This window comes from Delphinus delphis, chromosome 17 (genome assembly GCF_949987515.2).
Source record: "Delphinus delphis chromosome 17, mDelDel1.2, whole genome shotgun sequence".
NCBI lineage: Eukaryota > Metazoa > Chordata > Mammalia > Artiodactyla > Delphinidae > Delphinus > Delphinus delphis.
The window spans coordinates 12,126,111-12,145,956 of record NC_082699.1 but is presented as its reverse complement, the minus strand read 5'-3'; the positions used below and the strand labels follow the sequence as shown (position 1 = coordinate 12,145,956).

At 45.2% G+C, this 19,846-nt stretch overlaps 2 protein-coding genes and 2 long non-coding RNA genes across 8 annotated transcripts in view; 2 read left to right on the top strand and 2 right to left on the bottom strand.

The window, feature by feature from the left end:
- The window catches only part of LOC132413046 (uncharacterized), a 72,018-nt gene extending 61,262 nt beyond the window's left edge, over nucleotides 1-10,756 (top strand). Inside the window, exon 3 of the long non-coding RNA XR_009516587.1 lies at nucleotides 10,134-10,756. This is a non-coding gene — a long non-coding RNA (uncharacterized lncRNA). The remainder of the gene's footprint in view (nucleotides 1-10,133) is intronic.
- ADHFE1 (alcohol dehydrogenase iron containing 1) overlaps nucleotides 1-11,523 on the bottom strand; it is a 33,436-nt gene extending 21,913 nt beyond the window's left edge. For 4 of the 5 annotated variants that reach the window (XR_009516585.1, XM_059994715.1, XM_059994714.1 and 1 more), the window contains exons 1-6: nucleotides 11,445-11,523; nucleotides 5,059-5,096; nucleotides 3,198-3,244; nucleotides 1,850-1,903; nucleotides 1,320-1,474; nucleotides 977-1,173 (exon numbers count right to left, since the gene is read on the bottom strand). Coding sequence is in view for 4 of the 5 variants with exons in the window: in XM_059994715.1 (XP_059850698.1) it covers nucleotides 977-1,173; nucleotides 1,320-1,474; nucleotides 1,850-1,903; nucleotides 3,198-3,244; nucleotides 5,059-5,096; nucleotides 11,445-11,500 (547 nt within the window). In the remaining variant the exon portion in view is untranslated. The remainder of the gene's footprint in view (nucleotides 1-976; nucleotides 1,174-1,319; nucleotides 1,475-1,849; nucleotides 1,904-3,197; nucleotides 3,245-5,058; nucleotides 5,097-11,444) is intronic. The other variant, XM_059994716.1, reaches the window with a different exon arrangement.
- Nucleotides 11,524-11,939: 416 nt separating this feature from the next.
- Nucleotides 11,940-14,691, bottom strand: RRS1 (ribosome biogenesis regulator 1 homolog). Its single transcript, XM_059994712.1, has one exon. It carries the CDS (start codon nucleotides 14,597-14,599, stop codon nucleotides 13,502-13,504), a length of 1,098 nt encoding a protein of 365 aa, XP_059850695.1. The 5' UTR covers nucleotides 14,600-14,691; the 3' UTR covers nucleotides 11,940-13,501.
- Nucleotides 14,692-14,825: 134 nt separating this feature from the next.
- LOC132413045 (uncharacterized) overlaps nucleotides 14,826-19,846 on the top strand; it is a 90,402-nt gene continuing 85,381 nt past the window's right edge. The window contains exon 1 of the long non-coding RNA XR_009516586.1: nucleotides 14,826-14,933. This is a non-coding gene — a long non-coding RNA (uncharacterized lncRNA). The remainder of the gene's footprint in view (nucleotides 14,934-19,846) is intronic.

Sequence of the window (19,846 nt, the reverse complement as noted above, 5' to 3'; positions counted from 1 at the left end):
TGACACAGTTTCACCAGAGGGTTCCATTTGCCAGACATCAATTATGCTGCCCCCTGCTGATCACTCATTCACGTCAAAGCAGTTCATCCGCTGTCAACTCACTCCTGCCCCATCACAGGGCCCGTTCACAGTGGGAGTAGGAGAGCGGGAGGAGAGAGAGGACAAGACTTTACACTGATATTTTCCTGGGGGTGGGTGTGGTGGGATGAATTGGGAGGTTGGGATTGACATGTATACATTAATATGTATAAAATAGATAACTAATAAGAACCTGCAGTATAAAAATAAATTAATTAAATTAAAAAAAATCCCTGATATTGTCCAGCTAGTACATTTTAGATGTAAGACTTTAGACAGTGATATGCTGACAGCCATAAAATGGGAGGGAAGACAAGACAGAAACGTCCCAAGGTCTGTGTGGAACAGACAAGCGATTCTAATTTGGATGTGCGTGTCTGTGCCCTGGCAGCCACAGAGCAGGTATCGCCCAGAGTGACGAGGCCACGCTGGCCACATGTCCCAGGGCAGAGACAAAGCCCCAGGTCAGCTGAGGAGCCATTAGGTGGAAGAAAGGGTTGAGTCAACATCAGAAAAATAAAAGGGAACGTTCCCCTTAAACTTCACAGTGGCTGGCAAAGTGGGACAAAACCGAGAGGGGCTCAGAAGACAAACCTGCCCACAGGAGGATCTAATAATCTATAGACGATGACCTTCCCTTCTCTTCCACATAGTGACTTCATAGCTTAACTCTGCAAACTTTCTTACTAGTGACCCAAATTTTCTCTGTCTGTGCAATAATGAAAATCAGAATTTTAAGCATGAATGAATGGCTCTCTGTTTCAATCTCCAAACAAGGTACTATATGGAAATGAAGAAATCAGGAAACTTTGGAAAACATACACCCAAAAATTACTGGCTTGTGTCTTTCCTGAGGCCTTTTGCCAGTTGCAAAATAAAAGAGACAAACAGTCTTTACCTGCAATCAGAGGCTTAAGAGGCACAGTCACAGGCTTTCCCTTCCCAATGGGAGCATTGACGTAGTCCAGGAAATCAGAGTCAGGGCTGGATGCATACAGATTAGCGGCTTTGCAGGTGTCTATGGTGGAGCCGCCACCCATGGCCACGTAGGCATCAAAAGCTCCCCTTCTGGCAAATTCAATAGCTTCCATGAAGCTTGGAGAAGGGAAAATAAAGGCCATATGTCGGGTTTTTCAGAAATAAATTGCCGAGCCATTAAATAAGGCCTGGGGCAAGTTTCAATCAACATTGGTATGTGCTGACTTCTGCTTAAAGTAAATTTAAGGACAATCAAAGAATACCTTCTATCGGTTGGTTCCACCCTCACATTATCATAAACCTTAAAGTTTATGCCATTCTTCACCAAGGAATCCATCACTGTCTGTACAGGAGGGAGTTGGGAGAGGTTCTTGTCTGTCATCAAACAAACATTTTTAGCACCCATGTTTTGTAGGTCCTACAATAACAAAAATAATGTATAAGTTAGGTTTGATTACACTAGATACTTCTGGCAAACTTAACATTGAGTCCAAAACAAAAGACTCAACTGCTGTCAATTTGTACTTGTTTTAAAATATACAGGGACTTCCCTGGTGGTGCAGTGGATAAGGCTCCGCACTCCCAATGCAGGGGGCCTGGGTTTGATCCCTGGTCAGGGAACTAGATCCCACATGCGTGCTGCAACTAAGAGTTTGCATGCCACAACTAAGGAGCCCCTATGCTGTAACCCGGTGCAACCAAATAAATAAATAAATGTTTTTAAAAAAGCCTAAATAAAATCAAATCAGTGTAACGTTTATAGTAGAAGACTGTAGAAATCTTAAATACTTGCCATGCCCACTTCCTTTGTAACTCCTGCTCCGTATCTAATGTTTGAAACAGCCATCTGGAAATAAAAAGAGATTTAGGGGATGGGTGTTTAGAGAGTTGGTCATTTCACTTCTAAAACCCTGAAATGGTTCCCCATTGTCTAGAGAATAAAGTATATATTCCCCAGCATGGCATTCTAGGTCATCGCATCTGGCCTCACACTCATCGTACTTCTTTAAGCAAACGTTGGCTCCAGTCACACTGGAATTATGTATTTTTTCCCAAATATATCATAATCTCTCAATTGTTCCCTCAACTTGAAATGCTTGCCTCTTCTTGCCTCCACACTTAAATGAACAAATATCTTCTTATTTTCCAAGGTAAATGTTGTTATCTTTGTGTATTTTTAGTGCCTTCATTCACTCCTCCAACCATTCATCTATCCAACCACCCTTGCATGCGTGTATCCATCCATCCATCCATCCTCCCATCCAACCAACACTACTGAGTGTCTGCTATATTCCAGGCATGTGCTAGGCTCTGGTAACACAACTACGAACAAGAGAAACACGGCCTCATAAAGTTTACAGCTGAGAGAAGAGCTTTTATACCAATGCATGATGGGTCGCTTTTGGCCTGAAGACATGTTTTGTTTGATCGATGTTATGTTTAAATTTCTTCTTCTCTTTTTTTTTCTTGGTTTCGATAATGACTCTTATTATCTAATTAAAAATAAAAAGCAATGTGACCATCTGGGTTTCTATCTCTCTTGAATAATCGGGCAGCACCGGGCTGCATTCCAGTGTGGCTGCAATCACAGGGGGCTGAGGGCAGGCTGCACCCTTGAGATGGGCCTGTGCTCTCAGCAAACTCAGCACCATCCTCCCCCAGCCTGCTTCTGGAATGACTAACTGTCAGGCCTCTGGTCACATTTTAATTTATGACCCCTGAACTAGGAGGAGACAGGGATTTATACAAACAATTATGTAATTACAGTATGATAAAAATTCATCGGAATTAACTGTTCCGTTATTCTTGCTTCAACCGATTACTTGCCCCTCTTTTGGGGTTGTTATAATTACGAAACTAAAGAAGATTTATCATACAAGTTGGAGAGTTCGTAGAACTGGGAATTTGCTCTATTTTAATGGCTGTACAGAAAACAGTATTCTACACATTACTTGTGTTATCAGAAGATTTATATTCCATTATCCTGACAAAGTACTTTGCTAAATAGGTGCTGATAAAATAATGTTAGGGAACATCTATTAATAACAGACTTCAAATGAGATAATAATGCATTAGCAAAATACTCTGACTGTATTTCTTTCAAGTCATTCATAAAAGAAAGAAAGAATGATTAAATCTACCTCAAAGGCATAATCTGTTGTTTTCCCAGAAGGTGAAAGTCCAGGAGCTAGAAATGTAAAAATTAGCATCAGAGTAGCCTCAAAAACAGAGCAAAAATACGGTCATTTGATAGTGAATTGGATTTTCAGCCGTGAATATAAACGTTTCCCTTGAAGCCTTACCTAAAATACATTTTTCAGGTTTCATTGTTGCCTATTAGATTAAAATTAAAACCTGCATTTTAAGAGAATGTAACGCTAGCTTGATGCAGAGTGTGTGAAAATAGAGTTACTTAAAATCTTTTCTCCGTTGAAATTAAAATATACTTTTGAAAACATAATGTGTAAAAATCCACTAGAAAAAAATCCTCTAGACTCTAGAGTTCAATTATTATTAGGGAACAACTCTTAGTAAATTCATTAATTGGAGTCCTGCTTACACTCCTTATAGCAACTGTGATAATTTGTTTAAATTAAGATTTTCTCTATGGGGGGTACTTATCACAGTGAGATATTTATATTTCTCAAGCTTATACATGTAAGCTATTTAGTTTTCTTTGGGAAATTTAAAAATTTTTATAAACTGATATTTCTTTACAAAATATCAGGTTTCGTTATGGCAAAAATGATTTTCTGTTATATTGGAACAATAAGAGGCCTCTACTTAGTGGTTTTTATCTTTGTTTTCATCTACTTATTTTTATCAGTCTTGACCAGTCATAAGATTGAAAAAAGTCTACAGAACAATTTTTACTACCTTTTTTTTTTTTTTTTTTACAAGACAGATCACAACGGGACAAAAATCTACCTTTGGCAAGGGTATCCTTAATCATAATCCAAATTTCTTTGATCTCAACAGGCTTTAAAGAAATAATCTATTACTCCTGTTACTAAAATTTAGGAAAAGACATAAATTGGATCCTAGAAAACACTGAGATTATCTTTCCCTAAATTACTAATTTTATAGCCCCAAATAGGAAAATTACTGATTCTTTGTTGAAACCAATTAAGAATTGCAGAAAATCAGCTGAAGACAAAATTCTGCATGTGTCCATGAGGGCCTGGAAGGCACGGCACGCTTCTGCTTAGTGGATGGCTGTTAATGACTTGGGGGGGGAGGTCCCTTGGCTGGTCCTGAAGGATGAGTCACTCTCTAGGCAGGAAAAAGCCCTCAGTTAGTTACTCTATCTGTTCTAATCCCAACAGGCTTCTTTGTGAGTTTCTGCTTAGGATCCTGTGTGGGCAGGCCCCTCCCTTCCATCCCTTACCACTGTTTAGATTTGACCTTTTCTCCTAAGAGGTGAAATCTGTTTTTGTGTCAGTATAATTCATGTGACATTCTGAGGACACGTTGAAGCTACAATGAGCTGCCCACTGCTCTGTGGACAATGGAGCTGGTAAGAATGAAGATGTTTGTAGGAACTGAAAACTTTTGTCATTTTTAATCATTAAGAAATAGAGTGTTATTTTAAAAACTGATCCAAGCAATTTTTTTCCTTCTGGGAACCACATTGTTCTTCAGACTCTTCTTTGGGGATGTATTAGAACCTTTCAGAGATTTCATCTTGATTAATTCTGTTTGATGAGCTCAGACAACCCTAAAATCCTATTTGTGTCACCACTTTTAGCTTTGGCAAATAATTCTGTTTAAAATAGAAAGACATTGTAAATAGCATTAAATATATATTTGAGCCAAAAACATAATCAGTAGCATACATTCAGCTGAGATAGTGTAATTAGAACTTCATACTACCAATTTCAAGTGAAAATTTTCACCAATCTTCCTATCACATGCCTTGATTCTCTTACTTTACACTTTGCCCCAAATGTATTGCCAACAGTGGAAACTGAAATTGTGGCTAAATACAAAATGTATTATTACCTTGGGAGTAAGTATGAGAATGACTTGGGCACTGGCATCTAGGGAAACGAAAAGAAAAAGTAGCGTGAAACCAGAAAACCAGAATATAAGAAGCCTTAAAGTAACACACATTGCATTCTGGTCTTAAGAGGCTATCAGAGTAGTAGCTACAGCAAACACCCCACGACAGAAAAAGCCAGAAATCACCATGGACAAAAAGTTGACTCGGAGTCTTTCCAGCATTGTAGGATCGTTCTTCCACTTATTTCTCAAGCTATAGTTAAATGCGGGGAGCTGGGATGAGCGCTCTGCGGCTGCAGGAAGGTTTAAGGGAGGGTGCCCGTCCCCGTCCCCGTCCCCACCGGCAGGCCAGGTGAGGCCCCGGGGCAAGCGCTGGACTCCCTCCGGCATCGCCTGAGGGCCTCTCCGGCCGGGCACCCGAGGCCTCGCTGCGCGCTCTCCCAAAAGACTTCTGTCCGCTTCCTGGCTTCATCGGGTTGATTCCCGGCGGCCGCTGCCGCCTCGGGACCTACATGGACGCAGCCACTCGCAAACCCATTCTGGCGACTCCGGGGTACGTGAGGAACCGGCGCGGAGAGCTATAGGACTGAGGCCTTGGCTCTTTGCTGGCTGTCCACTGGAGACTGCCCTCAGTTCCTAGATGGCACCTGGAATTCCTGGGCCAGCAAGGCCACTTACTTCATCAGGTCAGCAAGGAGAGTCTCCAGAGCGAACCTGCTAGCAAGGTGGAATCTCATATAACGCAAGGCATACACAGAGGAAGATCACGTGAAGGCACAGAGAGAAGACGGCCGTCTACAAGCCAAGGAGAGAGACCTCAGAGGAAACCAACCCCGCTGACACCTTGATCTCAGACTTCTAGCCTCCGGATTTGTGGAAAAATAAATTTCTATTGTTTAAGACCCCCAAAAAGATGGGGTCTCAGCTCTTCCTAGGTTAGGAGCTTTGGCCAAATTGACCCAGTGTTAACTACTCGCACGTCATCTCCCCATCCTTCTCCCGCGGAACTTTCCGTGTTATTTTCCCGTTGTCTTCAGGGTGTTTCGTCTTTCTTCCAGCAGGCTTTGGGCCGTTTCCTCCGGAAGCCCTTAGTGGGCCTGCAGGCCACCCTGGTCATCACCTCGCGCCTCCGTCCCTTCTCGGCTCCGCCTGCTCGGCCCCTCCCCGGCCCCACCCTCCGGGTCCGCATAAATTACTGTCACACCTACTGTCACATCTGTCACCTTCTCGCCGAATCCCTCACCCCGGCTCAGTTCTCAGTCCGCTCCTCTACGGATTTCCCACGCCCTCCTCTTTCGAGACTTTCCCTCCCTTGACCTCCGTATTCCTTCCTGTCCTGGTCGCCTCCAATTTCTTGGACGGTCTCTTCTCCGGCTTCTCTTCCTGCTGTTCGCCATCCGACTGAGCCTCGCAAAAGGGTTTATGTTTCTCTCTATTGCCCAGGGGACCCTATCCCGGTGAGTCCAGTAGGTACGTGCGTGCATACCACCCCCCTGCCTCCGGCCTGCAAACTTAGAATGAACACATCTGAGAGGGGACGGGGGAAGGAAGGAAAAGGGTTAAACTCACTGACGGTCAAGATCTCAAAAACTGAATTAAGTGAAAACGGGCGTGGGCGGGTGTGAGCGCCACCATGAGCCGAGGCTGCCATCTGGTGGACACGGCTGAGAACGCCACGTGGAATTGTTTCCCAAGAGCATCCCAGCGGGTCTGAGCCATTTGCCGGCTCCCGCAGGAAAACCGGCATTAGGCAAGGCCCTGGCGTTGTCCTTCACAAGGCACTACTTTCGAGGTCTTTCCCTGCTTTACGCCCCTCCAGGACAAAAAAAGAGACTCAAAGGGAAGGAAAAATCCAAACTTGAAGCTATCCAACACGAAGGACTGTGGGAGCACCCATCCCCCCTTCTCTTTTTATTATATATATTTCAAGTTTTCAGGCTACCTCACTCAATTCATCATTCCTACTCCTTAGTTGTGGTCTGAATCCCACCCCCTCTTGCTGTCTTGGGACCTCCATCTGTTCTGTATGTCCTAGCCTCTTCCCCCTTACTTGATCCTTGTCATCATATTTAAGAGTTTCATGCTTAAAACTCTCAACTTCTTAACCCCTCCGGCTTGCTTGCTCTCCTCTGGTTCTCTCCTCCTCGCCGACATCCACTGACTCCATTTCCTTTTCTCCCACGCATCCTTGGGCCCCTGAAATCCGCAGGGTTAGAGCGAGGCTCTTATCTACCCACCATCTGGCTCTGGCACCATTATTCTGGCTTCCCTCCTGGTATTATTAATAAACTGGCCACGCTGTTAGCAAAGGCCAACCTCTCCCCTGTGCACTAAACGTCAAGCATCACTACCAACAGTTCTTCCTTTCCTCTCCTGTGTCATCAAAATCTCCCTGCCCCCAAATCTGATCCATCAGTAGGAAAATGTTGACTTCCGCATATTATATCAACCATCATCCAACAACTTCCTCTTGTCCCCCTTCCCTTTCCCACTGTTGCCCCCACCTCCCCGCTTCCCTTCAGCCAACTACACCTGCTCTCTCCAATTTCTCTTCTCCCATTCTCTCTGGAATATCTTCCAATGAGCCTTTGCCCCATGTCTCCACTGACAAACTTACCAGGTCGCTAAGGCCCTCCCCTCAGTGCTAATACACCACTCAGTTCTCAGTTCAGACCTGTCATTTGCATCCTCCTGTTCACTCCCTCCTCCCTGGAAATACTTCCTTCCCTTGGTTTCCAGGACACAATTCCCTGGTTTTCTTCTTACTGCACTGCCTGCTCCTGGCCTAGTTTCTTTTCATGCTCTTGACTCTAAATGCTGGAGGGTCCCAGCGTTCAGCCCGTAGATCCTTCTCTTTTCTTACCACACTCACTCCCTGAGTGACCTCACCTGGTCTCATGGCCTTGCTCACCTTCTATGTTGATGACTCCCACTTTACTCTTTCTGTTTAGACTTCTCTCCTGAACTCCAGAATCCACTTCCTACTTGACATCGTCACTTGAATGTCTATTAGGCATCTCACATTGTCCCTAAGACTCAGCTCCTGGTCTTCCCTTCAAAGCCTCTTCCTTATCCCAGCTTAATGACAACTTCAACTTTGGTTGTTTAGGCCAAAAACCTTAGGGTCGTCCTTGGCCACCCCGACATGCCCACCGTGTCTCTGGCCTCATCTCCTTCTCGCTCAGTCTGATCCAGACACCTTGTTCTGAAACCATGCCAGGCATGCTCCACCTCTAGATACGTCCCCAGAGAGCCACGTGGTTTGCAACAGTTACTTCCCCGGTGAGTGTGCTGAGCTGAGCCCAAAAGCTGTTCCGGTCCTAATCCCTGGACCCTGTCTATATTACTTTGTGTGGCAAGAGGGACTCTGCAGATGTGTTAAGGATCTTGAGATGGAGAGATTATCCTGGATCATCTGAGTGGGCCCTAAAGGTAATCACAGTGTCCTTCTAAGAAAGAGGCAGAGGGAGATTTGACACAGAAGAAGGCAACGTGACCGCTGAAGTGAGATGCTACGTTGCTGGCTCTGAAGATGGAGGAAGGGGCCACCAGCAAAGGAATGCAGGCGCTGTAGCTCTAGAAGTTGTTAAAAGCAAGGTAATGGACTCTGCCCTAGAGCCTCTGAAGGGAATGTGGCCCTGCCGACACCTTGATTTGGGCCCAGGAAAACTGATTTTGGACTTCTGAACTTCAGAACTGTAAGATAATAAATGTGTGTTGTTTTAAGCCACTAAGTTCATGGTAATGGGTTACAGCAGCCACAGGAAACTGTAAGTAGTTGAGGTTTTCTCTGTCTTTAAAATTGCATCCTCTCCTCCAACACCCCATCCCCCTTTGCTTTCTCTTTCTTTTTAGTACCTAGCTGCATCAAATATACTCTAAGTTTTACTTACTAGTTTATTGTTTATTATCTGCCCTGCCTGACCCCACCGGCCCCCCCACACCACCACACACACACTTAAGTCCCATGGATGTTAGGCTGCTTGGTTCCCTGCGGTACCCTGGGGATGAGAGCACTGCAAACTGTCCTTCCCTCCTTCCCTTCCTTCCTCTCACCTCTTTGGTCACCCCTCTATCCTTTAATGCTGGTTCCTTTTTCAGCAGTCAGAGTGCAAAGCATGTGCAAATCCAAGTGCCTAAAGGGGCCAGCAGGTAATGGAAATGAGGCCAGAGCAGCTGGCTGTCAGCACAGCTGCTGTGTGTGCGGACTGAGTGGTGGGCTGCCCTGGGGTGGAGGGACTTGTCTCTCAGGAAGCTGGAGTGCTGCCCTGTCCAAAGCAGGTGGGCACAGCTTCACCTCAGCTCTGGCAGACTTTCCCCAGGCAAAACGTGGGCCCAATGATACCATTTCCCAATTTTCCAAGATTTTTACCTGCAATCTCTCACTTTCTACATGGGATTAAAAAAAAAAATGCAAAGAACAAAGCACCACACAGTGCTGCTCCGCAGGACTTCATCCTCAGCCCTTTTCTTCTAGGAATACAGTTTGTCAAGGCCTTTGCTTCTACATCCATGGTGTCAACTGCTCTCTCTATATGGGTGTGTTTCCAACTCGCTCCCGAGCTCCAGAACAATGTATTCAATTACCTGCTCGGGGTCTTCACCTGGATGTACGTGAGGCATGTCCAACTCAAAATGATTATCATCTTCCTCCTAAAGTTTACAGTCCCTACGTTGGTAAATGGCCCCACTGTTTACCGATGCCCCAGCCAGAAACCTCCACTTCTCCTGTCTCACTAATCAGACACAAAATCCTGCTGATTCTAACCAATTTTTCTTACATCTCCATATCTCTTACATCTACCCTCTTGTACCAACTGCCGCTCCTTGGTGCCTTTTAGCTGGAGCCTGACAATTACCTCCAGTCTTTCCTCTCCACTGCCGCCAGAAAGCTTCAGCTTAATCCTAATCATGCCACCCTCCTTTGCATGCAGCTATTCCAAAAACACGTTCTACGTGACACTGGTTCCAAGGGATATGAATGGGGTTGCTTGATAAAGAGTTCTGTGATGACACAGGTTTAGAACAAAGAGTTTAAATACAGCTAAACTTTTTGTTTCTTTTCTTCCCTGCAGGAGCTCTCAGTGTCCTTCGTGTGCTGACGTATATCCTGACTCTCCACAGGGTGATGCAGCAGTTGGTTAGTTTCGCAAACTTATCTGGCCATGGGATTCTTTTTTTCATGGGGCATCTTAAAGAGTATGTTTCACAGTGAGGACTATTGCTTCAACAGCTTTCTGTTATCTACAGGACACAATTAAAATTCCTTAGCATAGGACTGAGAACAAGGATAGTGAAGCCAGAACACCTGGGTCCAGATTATGGGTGTGCCACTTGCTTAGTGTATGACACTGGGCAAATTAGTTTTCTCCATGCCTTTATTTCTTTATCTGTAATAGAAGGATAATAATACAGCTTGGCATAGCTTTGTTGTAAGGATTAGAGTTATTAGTAGTAGTACATGTAAAGTGTGTAGGACAGCGCCCTGTGCTTGGTAAGTGCCCAGTAAATTTGGCTATTTTCTAATTCATGGTCTTTCGCCATCTGTTTTTTCTTTCCTCACGTCCTCCTATCATGGTAGGTCCAGTCTTTAGCTACTTTTAGATCCTGGAACTACGGCTTTTGTCTCTGGTGTTGCTCTTCCCTTTGCCTGAAATTCCTCTCTAGTCCCCTCCTTTCCCCCTATTTATCTCCACCTGTTAGCTCATTTCCCCCCCTGTGTTCCCAGGCGGACTTGTGCACCTGCACATTCAACAAGTATTTATCAGGCAGCTACTATGTACCCGGCATTTCTGGAGGGCGAGTCAGACGTGTCATAACGTTTAATACCCTGACTGCCCTGTACATGCCAGGGAGTCAAGCTCCTGGTGATTTCTCTCATCCCTCTCTCTTCTACACCCTCTGTCCGCTGCATTCTGCAGAGGCCCGTTTCACTCCTGTCCGCTCATGCAATTCCCTGCTAGACTTTGCTGCAGAGTCTTTCGTCTTTGTATCCCCGGCACCTAGAATAGTTTTGGGCACATTACATACACCCGATACATATGTGTTGATTGTATACATGCATTTCTCTGGGTCACTGTTCCAAGCTCTCCGCTGCCTGCGTAGATCTGGGACCAGGCGCTCTCCTCTCTGGGCCTTACTTTCCTAAACTGCAGATCAGGCAGAGGAAAAGCAGCCTATCGCGCCGCGCTTGGCCGTTTGGCTGCTTAGCTGCTTGGCAGACAGCACCGTCCAGGCCGCCGCGCACTGCGGTACCCGGTCCCCAAATTCTCGAAAGTGACACGAGGAAGAACGTGCCGGCCCGGGCGAGTTGCTCCCCGGGGGCTGCGTGGGCTCGGCCGCACCCTCCGATCCCCTGCCCGCCAGCCCGCGCCGCCCGCACTCACGCTGCGCGTTGCAGTTGCCTCAGCAAGTGCGCTACCCTGTCGCGAGGAGCGGCCATGGCTGTGCGGAGTGCTTCTCTCCGCGGCCCCGCCCCCTCCGTCTCCGGCCAATCCCGGCCGCCGCCTCTCCTCCACCGGCCAATCCCGGCCGCCGCCTCTCCTCCGCCCACCCGCGCCGCGGTCTCCGGCCCCAGCGACAGCCCTTGGCAGAGGACCATTTTCCCACCAGTCGGAACTACGACTGCCCCAGCTGCAAAGTCTCACCATACACCTTTGAAATTGCCACACAGGTAACTGCTCCGTAGGGATTTGGGGTACTTTCCTATGTCTCTATATAAACTATGTCACAAGTTGGGGACGTGGGGAAAGGGAGAAACAAGGGCATTCTTTTTCCACTCTGACTGCTATTTTGGCTTCTCAGAGTATTTTCAGAATAAATTAAGACACTGCATTTAAATTTGTTTTAACGGTAAACAAGAACTTTGCGAAAAGCCCGAGGGTCTTTTTTTATTTTTACAAGGCCAGTATTGTGTCCAACTGCTAGATCAAGTCACAAAACAAAAGACAGAAAAATTCCCAAACAAAACAGTAACAAAAACAAAAAATCCCAGACAGTTGAGAAGAATTTAAAAGGTGTTAAATGGTCTATGAATGGTTTGGCTTTTGATGAAGTTGTTCAGGATACCATTAAATGGTTTTATCAGTAGTTGTTTCCACGGTTATGTGGGAAGGGAGGGCCAGGGTTTAGCAGCTCCAAGTTTCCAGGTCCCGGTGGAAACAATGATCAATGATGGCAGAGTTAACTTTATCACAAAGTATTTTAAGACAGTAACAACTGAACATCTGTGTTTTAGTAACCTATTATGAAATCTGAATTAATCTTTTCTTTCATAGCAATTTCTAAAAGTAACAAAGATGAGACAACAGTGAAAAAATGAGAGACAAACGATCTCAATTTTAATTTCCTATCAATTGTCAGACCAAAAAGCAAGAGTGGCTCCTCAGACCTATAACAGCAGCAAAAAAGCACTACCCCCCCATTCTAGATGTACTATGAACCCTTTTCAGGAGATATGTATTTTTACAAAGATGAGTTACTGACATCAATTAGGGAAAGAGACCCAGAATAGCTGTAAACATTTCACCTCCTAATCAAACCAGCTCAGGTAAATTTGACAAATGAATCAAAAGATAATGTTCCAAGTAAGGACTTTGTGAGTTTCTTTCTCTCTTCCCCAAACAGACCTACTTGAAGCTTTAAAAAAACTGGGGACATAAATGTTGATAAAGATTTAAGTATAAAATTAGGATTAATGAGGATTATTACTATTATTTAGTGAAGCCCCAATTTATCATTTACAGCAAATTAATGTTTTCAGTGTTGGAAGAGGCACCAGTTGTACTACACTTTCAATATTATATCTGATACCAAAAGAAGTATGAGCTTTTCTAATAAAAGTGGTCTCACTGAAATCATAATTTAGCTGCTATGTTTTCTAGAAAGTAAATTAAAGTAATCTGTGCCAGGTATCCAGGTCACAAGCTTTACTTAAGATTTGTACCAGTAGCCAAAAAGTTAAAAGCAACATTACATAAGACACTTTTATTAAATAACCTTTACAACCGTTCTGAAAATGTAACTTTTCTGTCCCTCTCCTTTGATAAATACACAAGCTTGTTATCAAAATAATGCAGATACCAATCTATTAAAAGTCTCTGAAATACGACCAGCTCTCTCCCTTACACCCCATCCAAAGTTTAAAGAGAGAGAGGAAAAAAATGGCTGTTTAAAAACAGAACTCACTCCTAGTTATCACAAATTCTTTCCAATTCGTATGTCCTTAAATACATCCTTTAATCTCCAGCAAAAGTTTTGGCTGTGGGAAATGCATTAATTTGTCGAATCAAACATTTACAACCATCTTCAGAGGAGGGCAAGCCTAGCCCTTTAACCTGAAGCTCGTTGCAGGCAGCGGCCCCATCTTCTGTATCCCCCTACTGTACCTAGAACTTAACATTAAGTACAGTTCTCGGTTTACAAGCAGGTCCGAGGGTGAAATTTACTTCCTCCTCTTTCCTCCTTGGTGTTGCCCTCCTTTTCTCTTGCCACTCAAGCCAGGCCGCCCGGAATTCATCTTGCCTCCCAAGCCCCCTTTCCTCTTCCCTCCTTGGCTGGGCGGGCCCCCTTTCCTCTTACCCCCGGGACCCTTTCGGCCCCCCTTTCTCTTGCCCTTCTGACTCATTTTCCTCCTCTTAGCCGCCTCTTCCTGGTCCTCCTCCCTCATCTGCTTATTGGTGGCCCTCGTAACGTCCAACTGAGGCTTCTTGCTGTTCATTATTCGCAGCATCTCCAACTGGCTGTTTTTCTCGGCTGCAAAGTCCCCGAAAAGAGGCTGAAACTTTCTCTTCTTTCCAGAGCCCCGGGGCGCCTTCTCCTTGGGCAGGCGCTCCTGGAAGCGCCCCACAGAGGCGGTGGAGACCCTGGCCACCTGCACGGCGCGGCCAAGCTCCTCCTTACTCTGGTGTCCGGTAGGGTGCATGCCGGCCGCGCTAGGCAGCCGCAACTTGTGCGCGCGGGCCAGGTTACGCAGCCGGTTCAGCTCGTTCTTGGCCACCCGTTCCTTCTTAGCCTGAATCCGCTTGGCGAACTGGTCCTCCATGGGGTCGGCATTCCCGGGCACCTCGATCAACCATTCCTTGGTGTCGTCGCGGGCCCGCTGGTAGCCCCAGCGGCGGCGCCACTGGCCGCTCCCCTCGTCCCACACCAGATTGGTCTTCTTCTTGGGACGGATGCCCTTGAGGCGCGCAAACTGCTGCCAGCGCGTAAGCGGCCGCGGCCGGGGCACAGGCTTCTCGCGCGGCAGACGAGTGGTGGGCTCCGGCAGCCGCGCCACCAGCGCCTCCTCCACACGATCGGTGGGCAGCTGCCACAGCTGGTTGATGAGCAGCTGCGTGTTGTCCCGCGCCAGGGCCCGCAGCTCGGCCTCCTGCGTGGGTCCCGCGTGCCGCAGCCCGGTCGGAGGGTTCCGGTCCGAGGCAAGCAGGTTACCCAGGTCGAACTCCAGCTCCAGTTCCTTGTGCACCGTGATGCGCTGCAGCTTCTCTGCCTCGTCCCGCTCCGCCTTTGCCAGCAGCTCCTCCACGGTCTGACCCTCCATGGCTCCGGCTTGGCTCCCTCTCTCTGGAAGACAGTTGCAATCACTTCTCTGCCAGCTAGGTTCAAGCCCCGGCGCTACTACCACGTGCGGTCGCCCAGACGCTCGTCCCGGAAGAGAAAACTCCGCTTCCGGGACACCCGGAAGGGACTCACAATGCCGGCGACCCAAGGGAAGGCCGGCAGAGGGCGGTGTTGGAGAGCAAATGGGATTAGAGGCGGCCCTTGGGCTCGAGACCGGATGTAGGCGGAGTAGGCGCGCGGAGCCCAGCCTGCGGTGCATGTTTTGGGGGCCGCAGATTAAGGGGGTCCCGGAGCAACTGTGTTACAGTTTAAGTGTAAGTCAGTTCTCAAGATGTTTAGCCAATCAGCTCTTCTTAGGACCTGACAAATTATTTTTCTCCAGAGCCCTGACTTGTTCATGGGGGTCCGGGTTGTGGGCCGAGAAAGACACTTCCCACAGATGTACGTAAAGCTACGTGTAGACGAGGGCTTGGTTTGTTTTGGGAGTGAGCGGACCTGGCAGTTAGACCGCCCTGAGTGGGTGAGCTGATATCTGGTCCCCGGAACCCTGGGCCGCATCCTCTGCTGGCTTGTGGCAAAAGAGCGCCGGGCTCTGCCGCGAGACTGCCTGGATTCCGACCTTGACTGCACTAGTGTTTGACCTTAAGCTGTTTAACTTCTTTGGGCCTATTTTAAAACCTGTACGATGGGGATACTAATAGTACCTGCCTCTTAGGGCTGGCATGAAGATAAATGAGTTAATATGCTCCCAAGGGAGCTTACACAGAGGTCTGGAGCCTATGAGTGCTCAGTAAATGTGAGCTAAGTACCAATTATTATTTAATCTTCATAATGGCTCTGGGAGCTGTGCTGAAAAGGCAATCTTATACAGTGATTAAGCACCAGGTTCTTGAATCAAACTCCTAGAATAAGATCTGGGTTTATTGTATCCACATTGGACAGGTTGTTTAACTTAAGTCCTATTCATAAGTTGATAAATTTGAAGCCTTAGTTCCTGGTACCTAGTAAGCACCATATTCCAAAGGCAGGCTCAGTAAAATGACTTGTCTAAGATTTTACAACTAGGAAGTGTGGGAGCAGGAGTTATCTTAACTGTGATTTTAAGACTACGTACATATTATCTGCAATGTCTTCTAGGCTCTTCATGCTGGAAAAGTGTGGTCTGTAGACCAGCAGTATAGCATCACCTGGGAACTCGTTAGAGATGCAGAATCTCTGGCCTCATTACATCTGGCCTCAGATGTAATGGTTCAAAACCTTCATTTTAACAAAATATCGAGGTGATGAATATGTACAGTCCAGTGTAGGAGGCACTGATGATTGTGTGGTTTATAGGATTTGTTTTCCTTTAATGGGAAGTTGGGATTAGTGAAGAAGGGGTTAGCTGGAGAATTAATCCATAGAAATGGACATAATAGCTGTTAGTTAGGAAATAGATTCAGTTGAGCGTCAGCTAGAGAGGGCTTTAGGTACAGCCCCACCTATCACACCTGCCCCCCTGAGTTTGGTCTCTTCTTGAGCTCATTGGCTTTCCTCAGCTCTCCTTTGTTCATTCACTCATCAAACATTTAGTGAGCACATTTTATGCCTCAGGAATTGGGCTCTAATATTCTTTCTTCCTCTTTTCTAAAAGCATTTTAAGATTTGCTGGGGTTTTTCTGAGCCTTTGTCTTAATGCTCAACACCAAGTTTTTAATACCAGTCATCCCATGGGGCCAAGGCTAGGTCAAAGGTAATGTTAGGTAACTTCCTTGACCCTTAAAGCATTTGGGATTTGCCATAGGAGAGTGTTAAGGACACTGCTATGGCTGTTCTGGGCTCGGCTTAGCTTCTGATTCATTCATTCATTTAACAAACATTTGAATGACTGCCATGTTTGAGACACTAGATACAAAGATTAACGAGACCTTATGGAACAGTGGGGAAGAAAGAAAGGTTAAGAGAAATTTACAATATGGCATGGTTGGGCCTTAAATAGGAAGTACAGCTGTGTAGAATTTAGCTCCTTTGTCAATCTTCTGAGTTAGGGAAAAGAAAGAGCAGATGTCGATAGGCGTTGAATGGTATTCTCACTGGATGAAATGCTATTTGGTTCAAATCATATAGGTCAGCTCTTAACCGAACTTTAGTTGTTTTATGCTCAAGTGTTTCTTTATAATCCAAGTCGATTTTAATTCCTTGATGACCAGAGACTGATTTTTACTTCCACTTTGCTGAGTATAGTGCTGGATACATAATAGGTGTTCAGTACATGATTGCTTGAAAGAATAAGCCTAATTTCTAAATTAAAAAGGGATTAATGTTGGCTGTTAGATTCAAGGTGAGCAAAACTAGTAAGACTAGGATTGGGGCTTTAAAAAATACCTTATTGAGGCAGATAGGTATGTGGTAGTCTCCAGCTTGCATTTGTATCATCTTTATGCTGGGCAAGATTGTGCAGTGGTAAGAAAAAGAGAGCTTACCAGGGATGTGCAGATATATGTGAATATACTATAACAGTACGGCAAAGGGTTGTAAATATTGTCATTTCCTTTTGTTGGTTTTTCCCTTTGTCTTTCTTCCTTTGTCCCATATTGCAGATAGATCCCCAGTTTGGTCATCAGACCCCACTTCTTTTCTCTTTATACCTGCTCTCTATGCCATTTCATCCACTCTCATTGTGTCAGCTGCCACTTCTGTGCAGATGATTCTTAGAGGTACATCTTTCTCCCTTTCCTTTTCAGAGCACTGGACTCAAATCTCCAACCACCTGCTGGGCTCTTCTACCATACTCTAAACTCAATGTGTCTAAGACTACATACCACATCATCTTCCTGAAAATTTGCTTCTTCCATCATCCATCCACCTTTTTTCCCCTCCAACAAATGTTTATAGAAGGTTTTTCATGGCCAAGGCACTGTGCTGGGCGTTGGGAATACAACGGTTAGTAAAAACAGGCTCAGTTGATGTAATCATCCATTCTAGTCTAGCAAGACTTGAACCTATGATGTCATCCTTGGCTTTTCTCTTCCCATCTCTAAATTCAGTTGGTCTAAAAGTCCTATTAAATTTGTCTCTGTATTGTTCCTTTCTCATTCCCACTGCCGTGACCTCACCCCTAGACTGGGACTCTTCTGTCTACTTCTCCCGGTACTCTCTCCACTCTGCTCCTGCCCCTGGCTTCCAGCTGCATGCGGCCAGAGGAGGCACTGACAGAAGATCAGAGGATGTGAAGAGGGAGAGGTGAGGGCATGTTTGTCCCTAGCCCTCTGTGGTTATTACTGTGGGTTGGCTGGTTCCTCTGAAAGGCCATAGCTCCAATCAGGCAGCTCTCTCCATGCAGCCACCCTCTCCCAGCTACTCTAATTATTCCCCTGGTTCTTGCAGGCCTCGGAGTGGTTATGGCTTTTGCCATTGTAGTCCTATCCTTTGTGAATTTCCTTAAGCCATGTCTACATCCTTGTAGTATTGCCTTTGTTGATCTTAAATTACCCAGCCTGACTGCTACCTGTTTTCTGCCAGGACCTTGACTGATACCTGGGGACCTATCCCTGGAGCATCCTAAGAGTTTCCTTACTTCGTTCTCTCTTTGAGCTAGTCTAGAGAATTTATCTTCCACAGATCTGGCCAAATCACTCTTCTCCTCAAAAACTCCCTTCTCTGCCTTGTTCTTGGGCTTGCATATTTGTGATCTGGCCCCAAACTGCTCACGTGGGATGACACTTCTCCTTATGCTTCTTTTCCAGATATTTCTTACCCACTCCTATTTTCCATCTTAGCTATTTTCTAGAGCCTTAAGAACTTTTCTCAAGAAAGGCAAAAATGAGGGACAGGACAGAAGAAGCAACAATTATGTTTTTGTAGCAATGTAACCTATAGGGAGATTCCCCTCCCCCCAACCGTGGGCAAGAAGGTTAAACATGTGAAAGTACTACCTTTCAGGTTCCCTCAAAACACAACTAGTTTGGTCAGTTAAACATTTTTGTAAGCACTTTCTTTCTTCATTCTTTTGATTAACTTAGATTTACTTTCTAAACATTTCTCAGTTGCCCCTTTTTGGTAAAGGAAATCATTAGGGTTGATTCGACCATTCTTTAATCCTGCTGTGAACATAGTTAATTTGAGTATTTTGTCTAGGAAATCCAATGTTCCAGTAATTTGATAAAATAATAGAAAAGGACCCTTAAAACACTTACATTATTTTCACATGGTTCATTTTTAACTGACTTATAATTTAACTTGGAAGTACTTGAAGTGAAAATTTAATTTTGAAAATTTCTTAATCATAGATAAAAATCTGTGTATTTATGTGCTTCAGTTTTAGTCAGAAACCCATACACAAAATCTATTATTTCGTTTTAAAAAGGAAAAAGATGCAGCGCTAAGGTTTTGTGCGGTTAGTGGAGAAGCAGATTGAACATTGTACATTTGCCTAGAAGGAACTTTGGATTTGAGGGCAAAAAAAATGATGGTAGCATTTTAGAACTGACGTAAGTTGTTTTGTTCTCTGTAAAATACACAATGGTTGCACTTCAGAAAACGGCGTTTGCCAAAATCTTTTTTTTGTTTTTTGTTTTTTGCGGTACACGGGCCTCTCCCTGCTGTGGCCTCTCCCGTTGCGGAGCACTCCGCTCTGTGGCATGTGAGATCTTCCCGGACCAGGGCACGAACCCGTGTCCCCTGCATCGGCAGGCAGACTCTCAAGCATTGTGCCACCAGGGAAGCCCTTGCCAAAATCTTAATCACCTGTGAGTTGAGCACGCGGCACTGGCTGATGGTGTTCATTCCTGAGACTTCATCATCAAATTCCAAGGGAATGAAATTGGCTTTAGATTTAGAGTTCAATATAAAAATGAAAGAGTGATATACAAAGGAGAGCCGAAGGTCCAGAATTTTACGGATATTTGTACTTAGAGTCCAATAACAGAAAAATTTAGATCCATTTATTAAATGATCATTTTCTATTCTGTTTTAACTTACAAAAGTAAAATTGCAATGAGTAAGAAATCTTTTTTTGTGTTTTTCTTAAGTCGATAAAATCTGAACAGTTTTTGTAAATGGCTTGAAAGTAGATTTACTCCCAATTAGGCAACCGAGTCCTGAATGCCTTTCCCCTAAAGAAAGCAACTGCATCACCACACGGCCTTCAATTTGTCTTCGCAGTTATAGACCATGTGTGAACATATGCCGATCTGCCAATCAAAATGTTCTTCTAAAAAAAAAAAAAATGTTCTTCTAAATTTCCCAC

Bases quoted from the DNA above. Each gene is read 5' to 3' on its own strand.
- RRS1 (XM_059994712.1), bottom strand. From the start codon at position 14,599: ATGGAGGGTCAGACCGTGGAGGAGCTGCTGGCAAAGGCGGAGCGGGAC.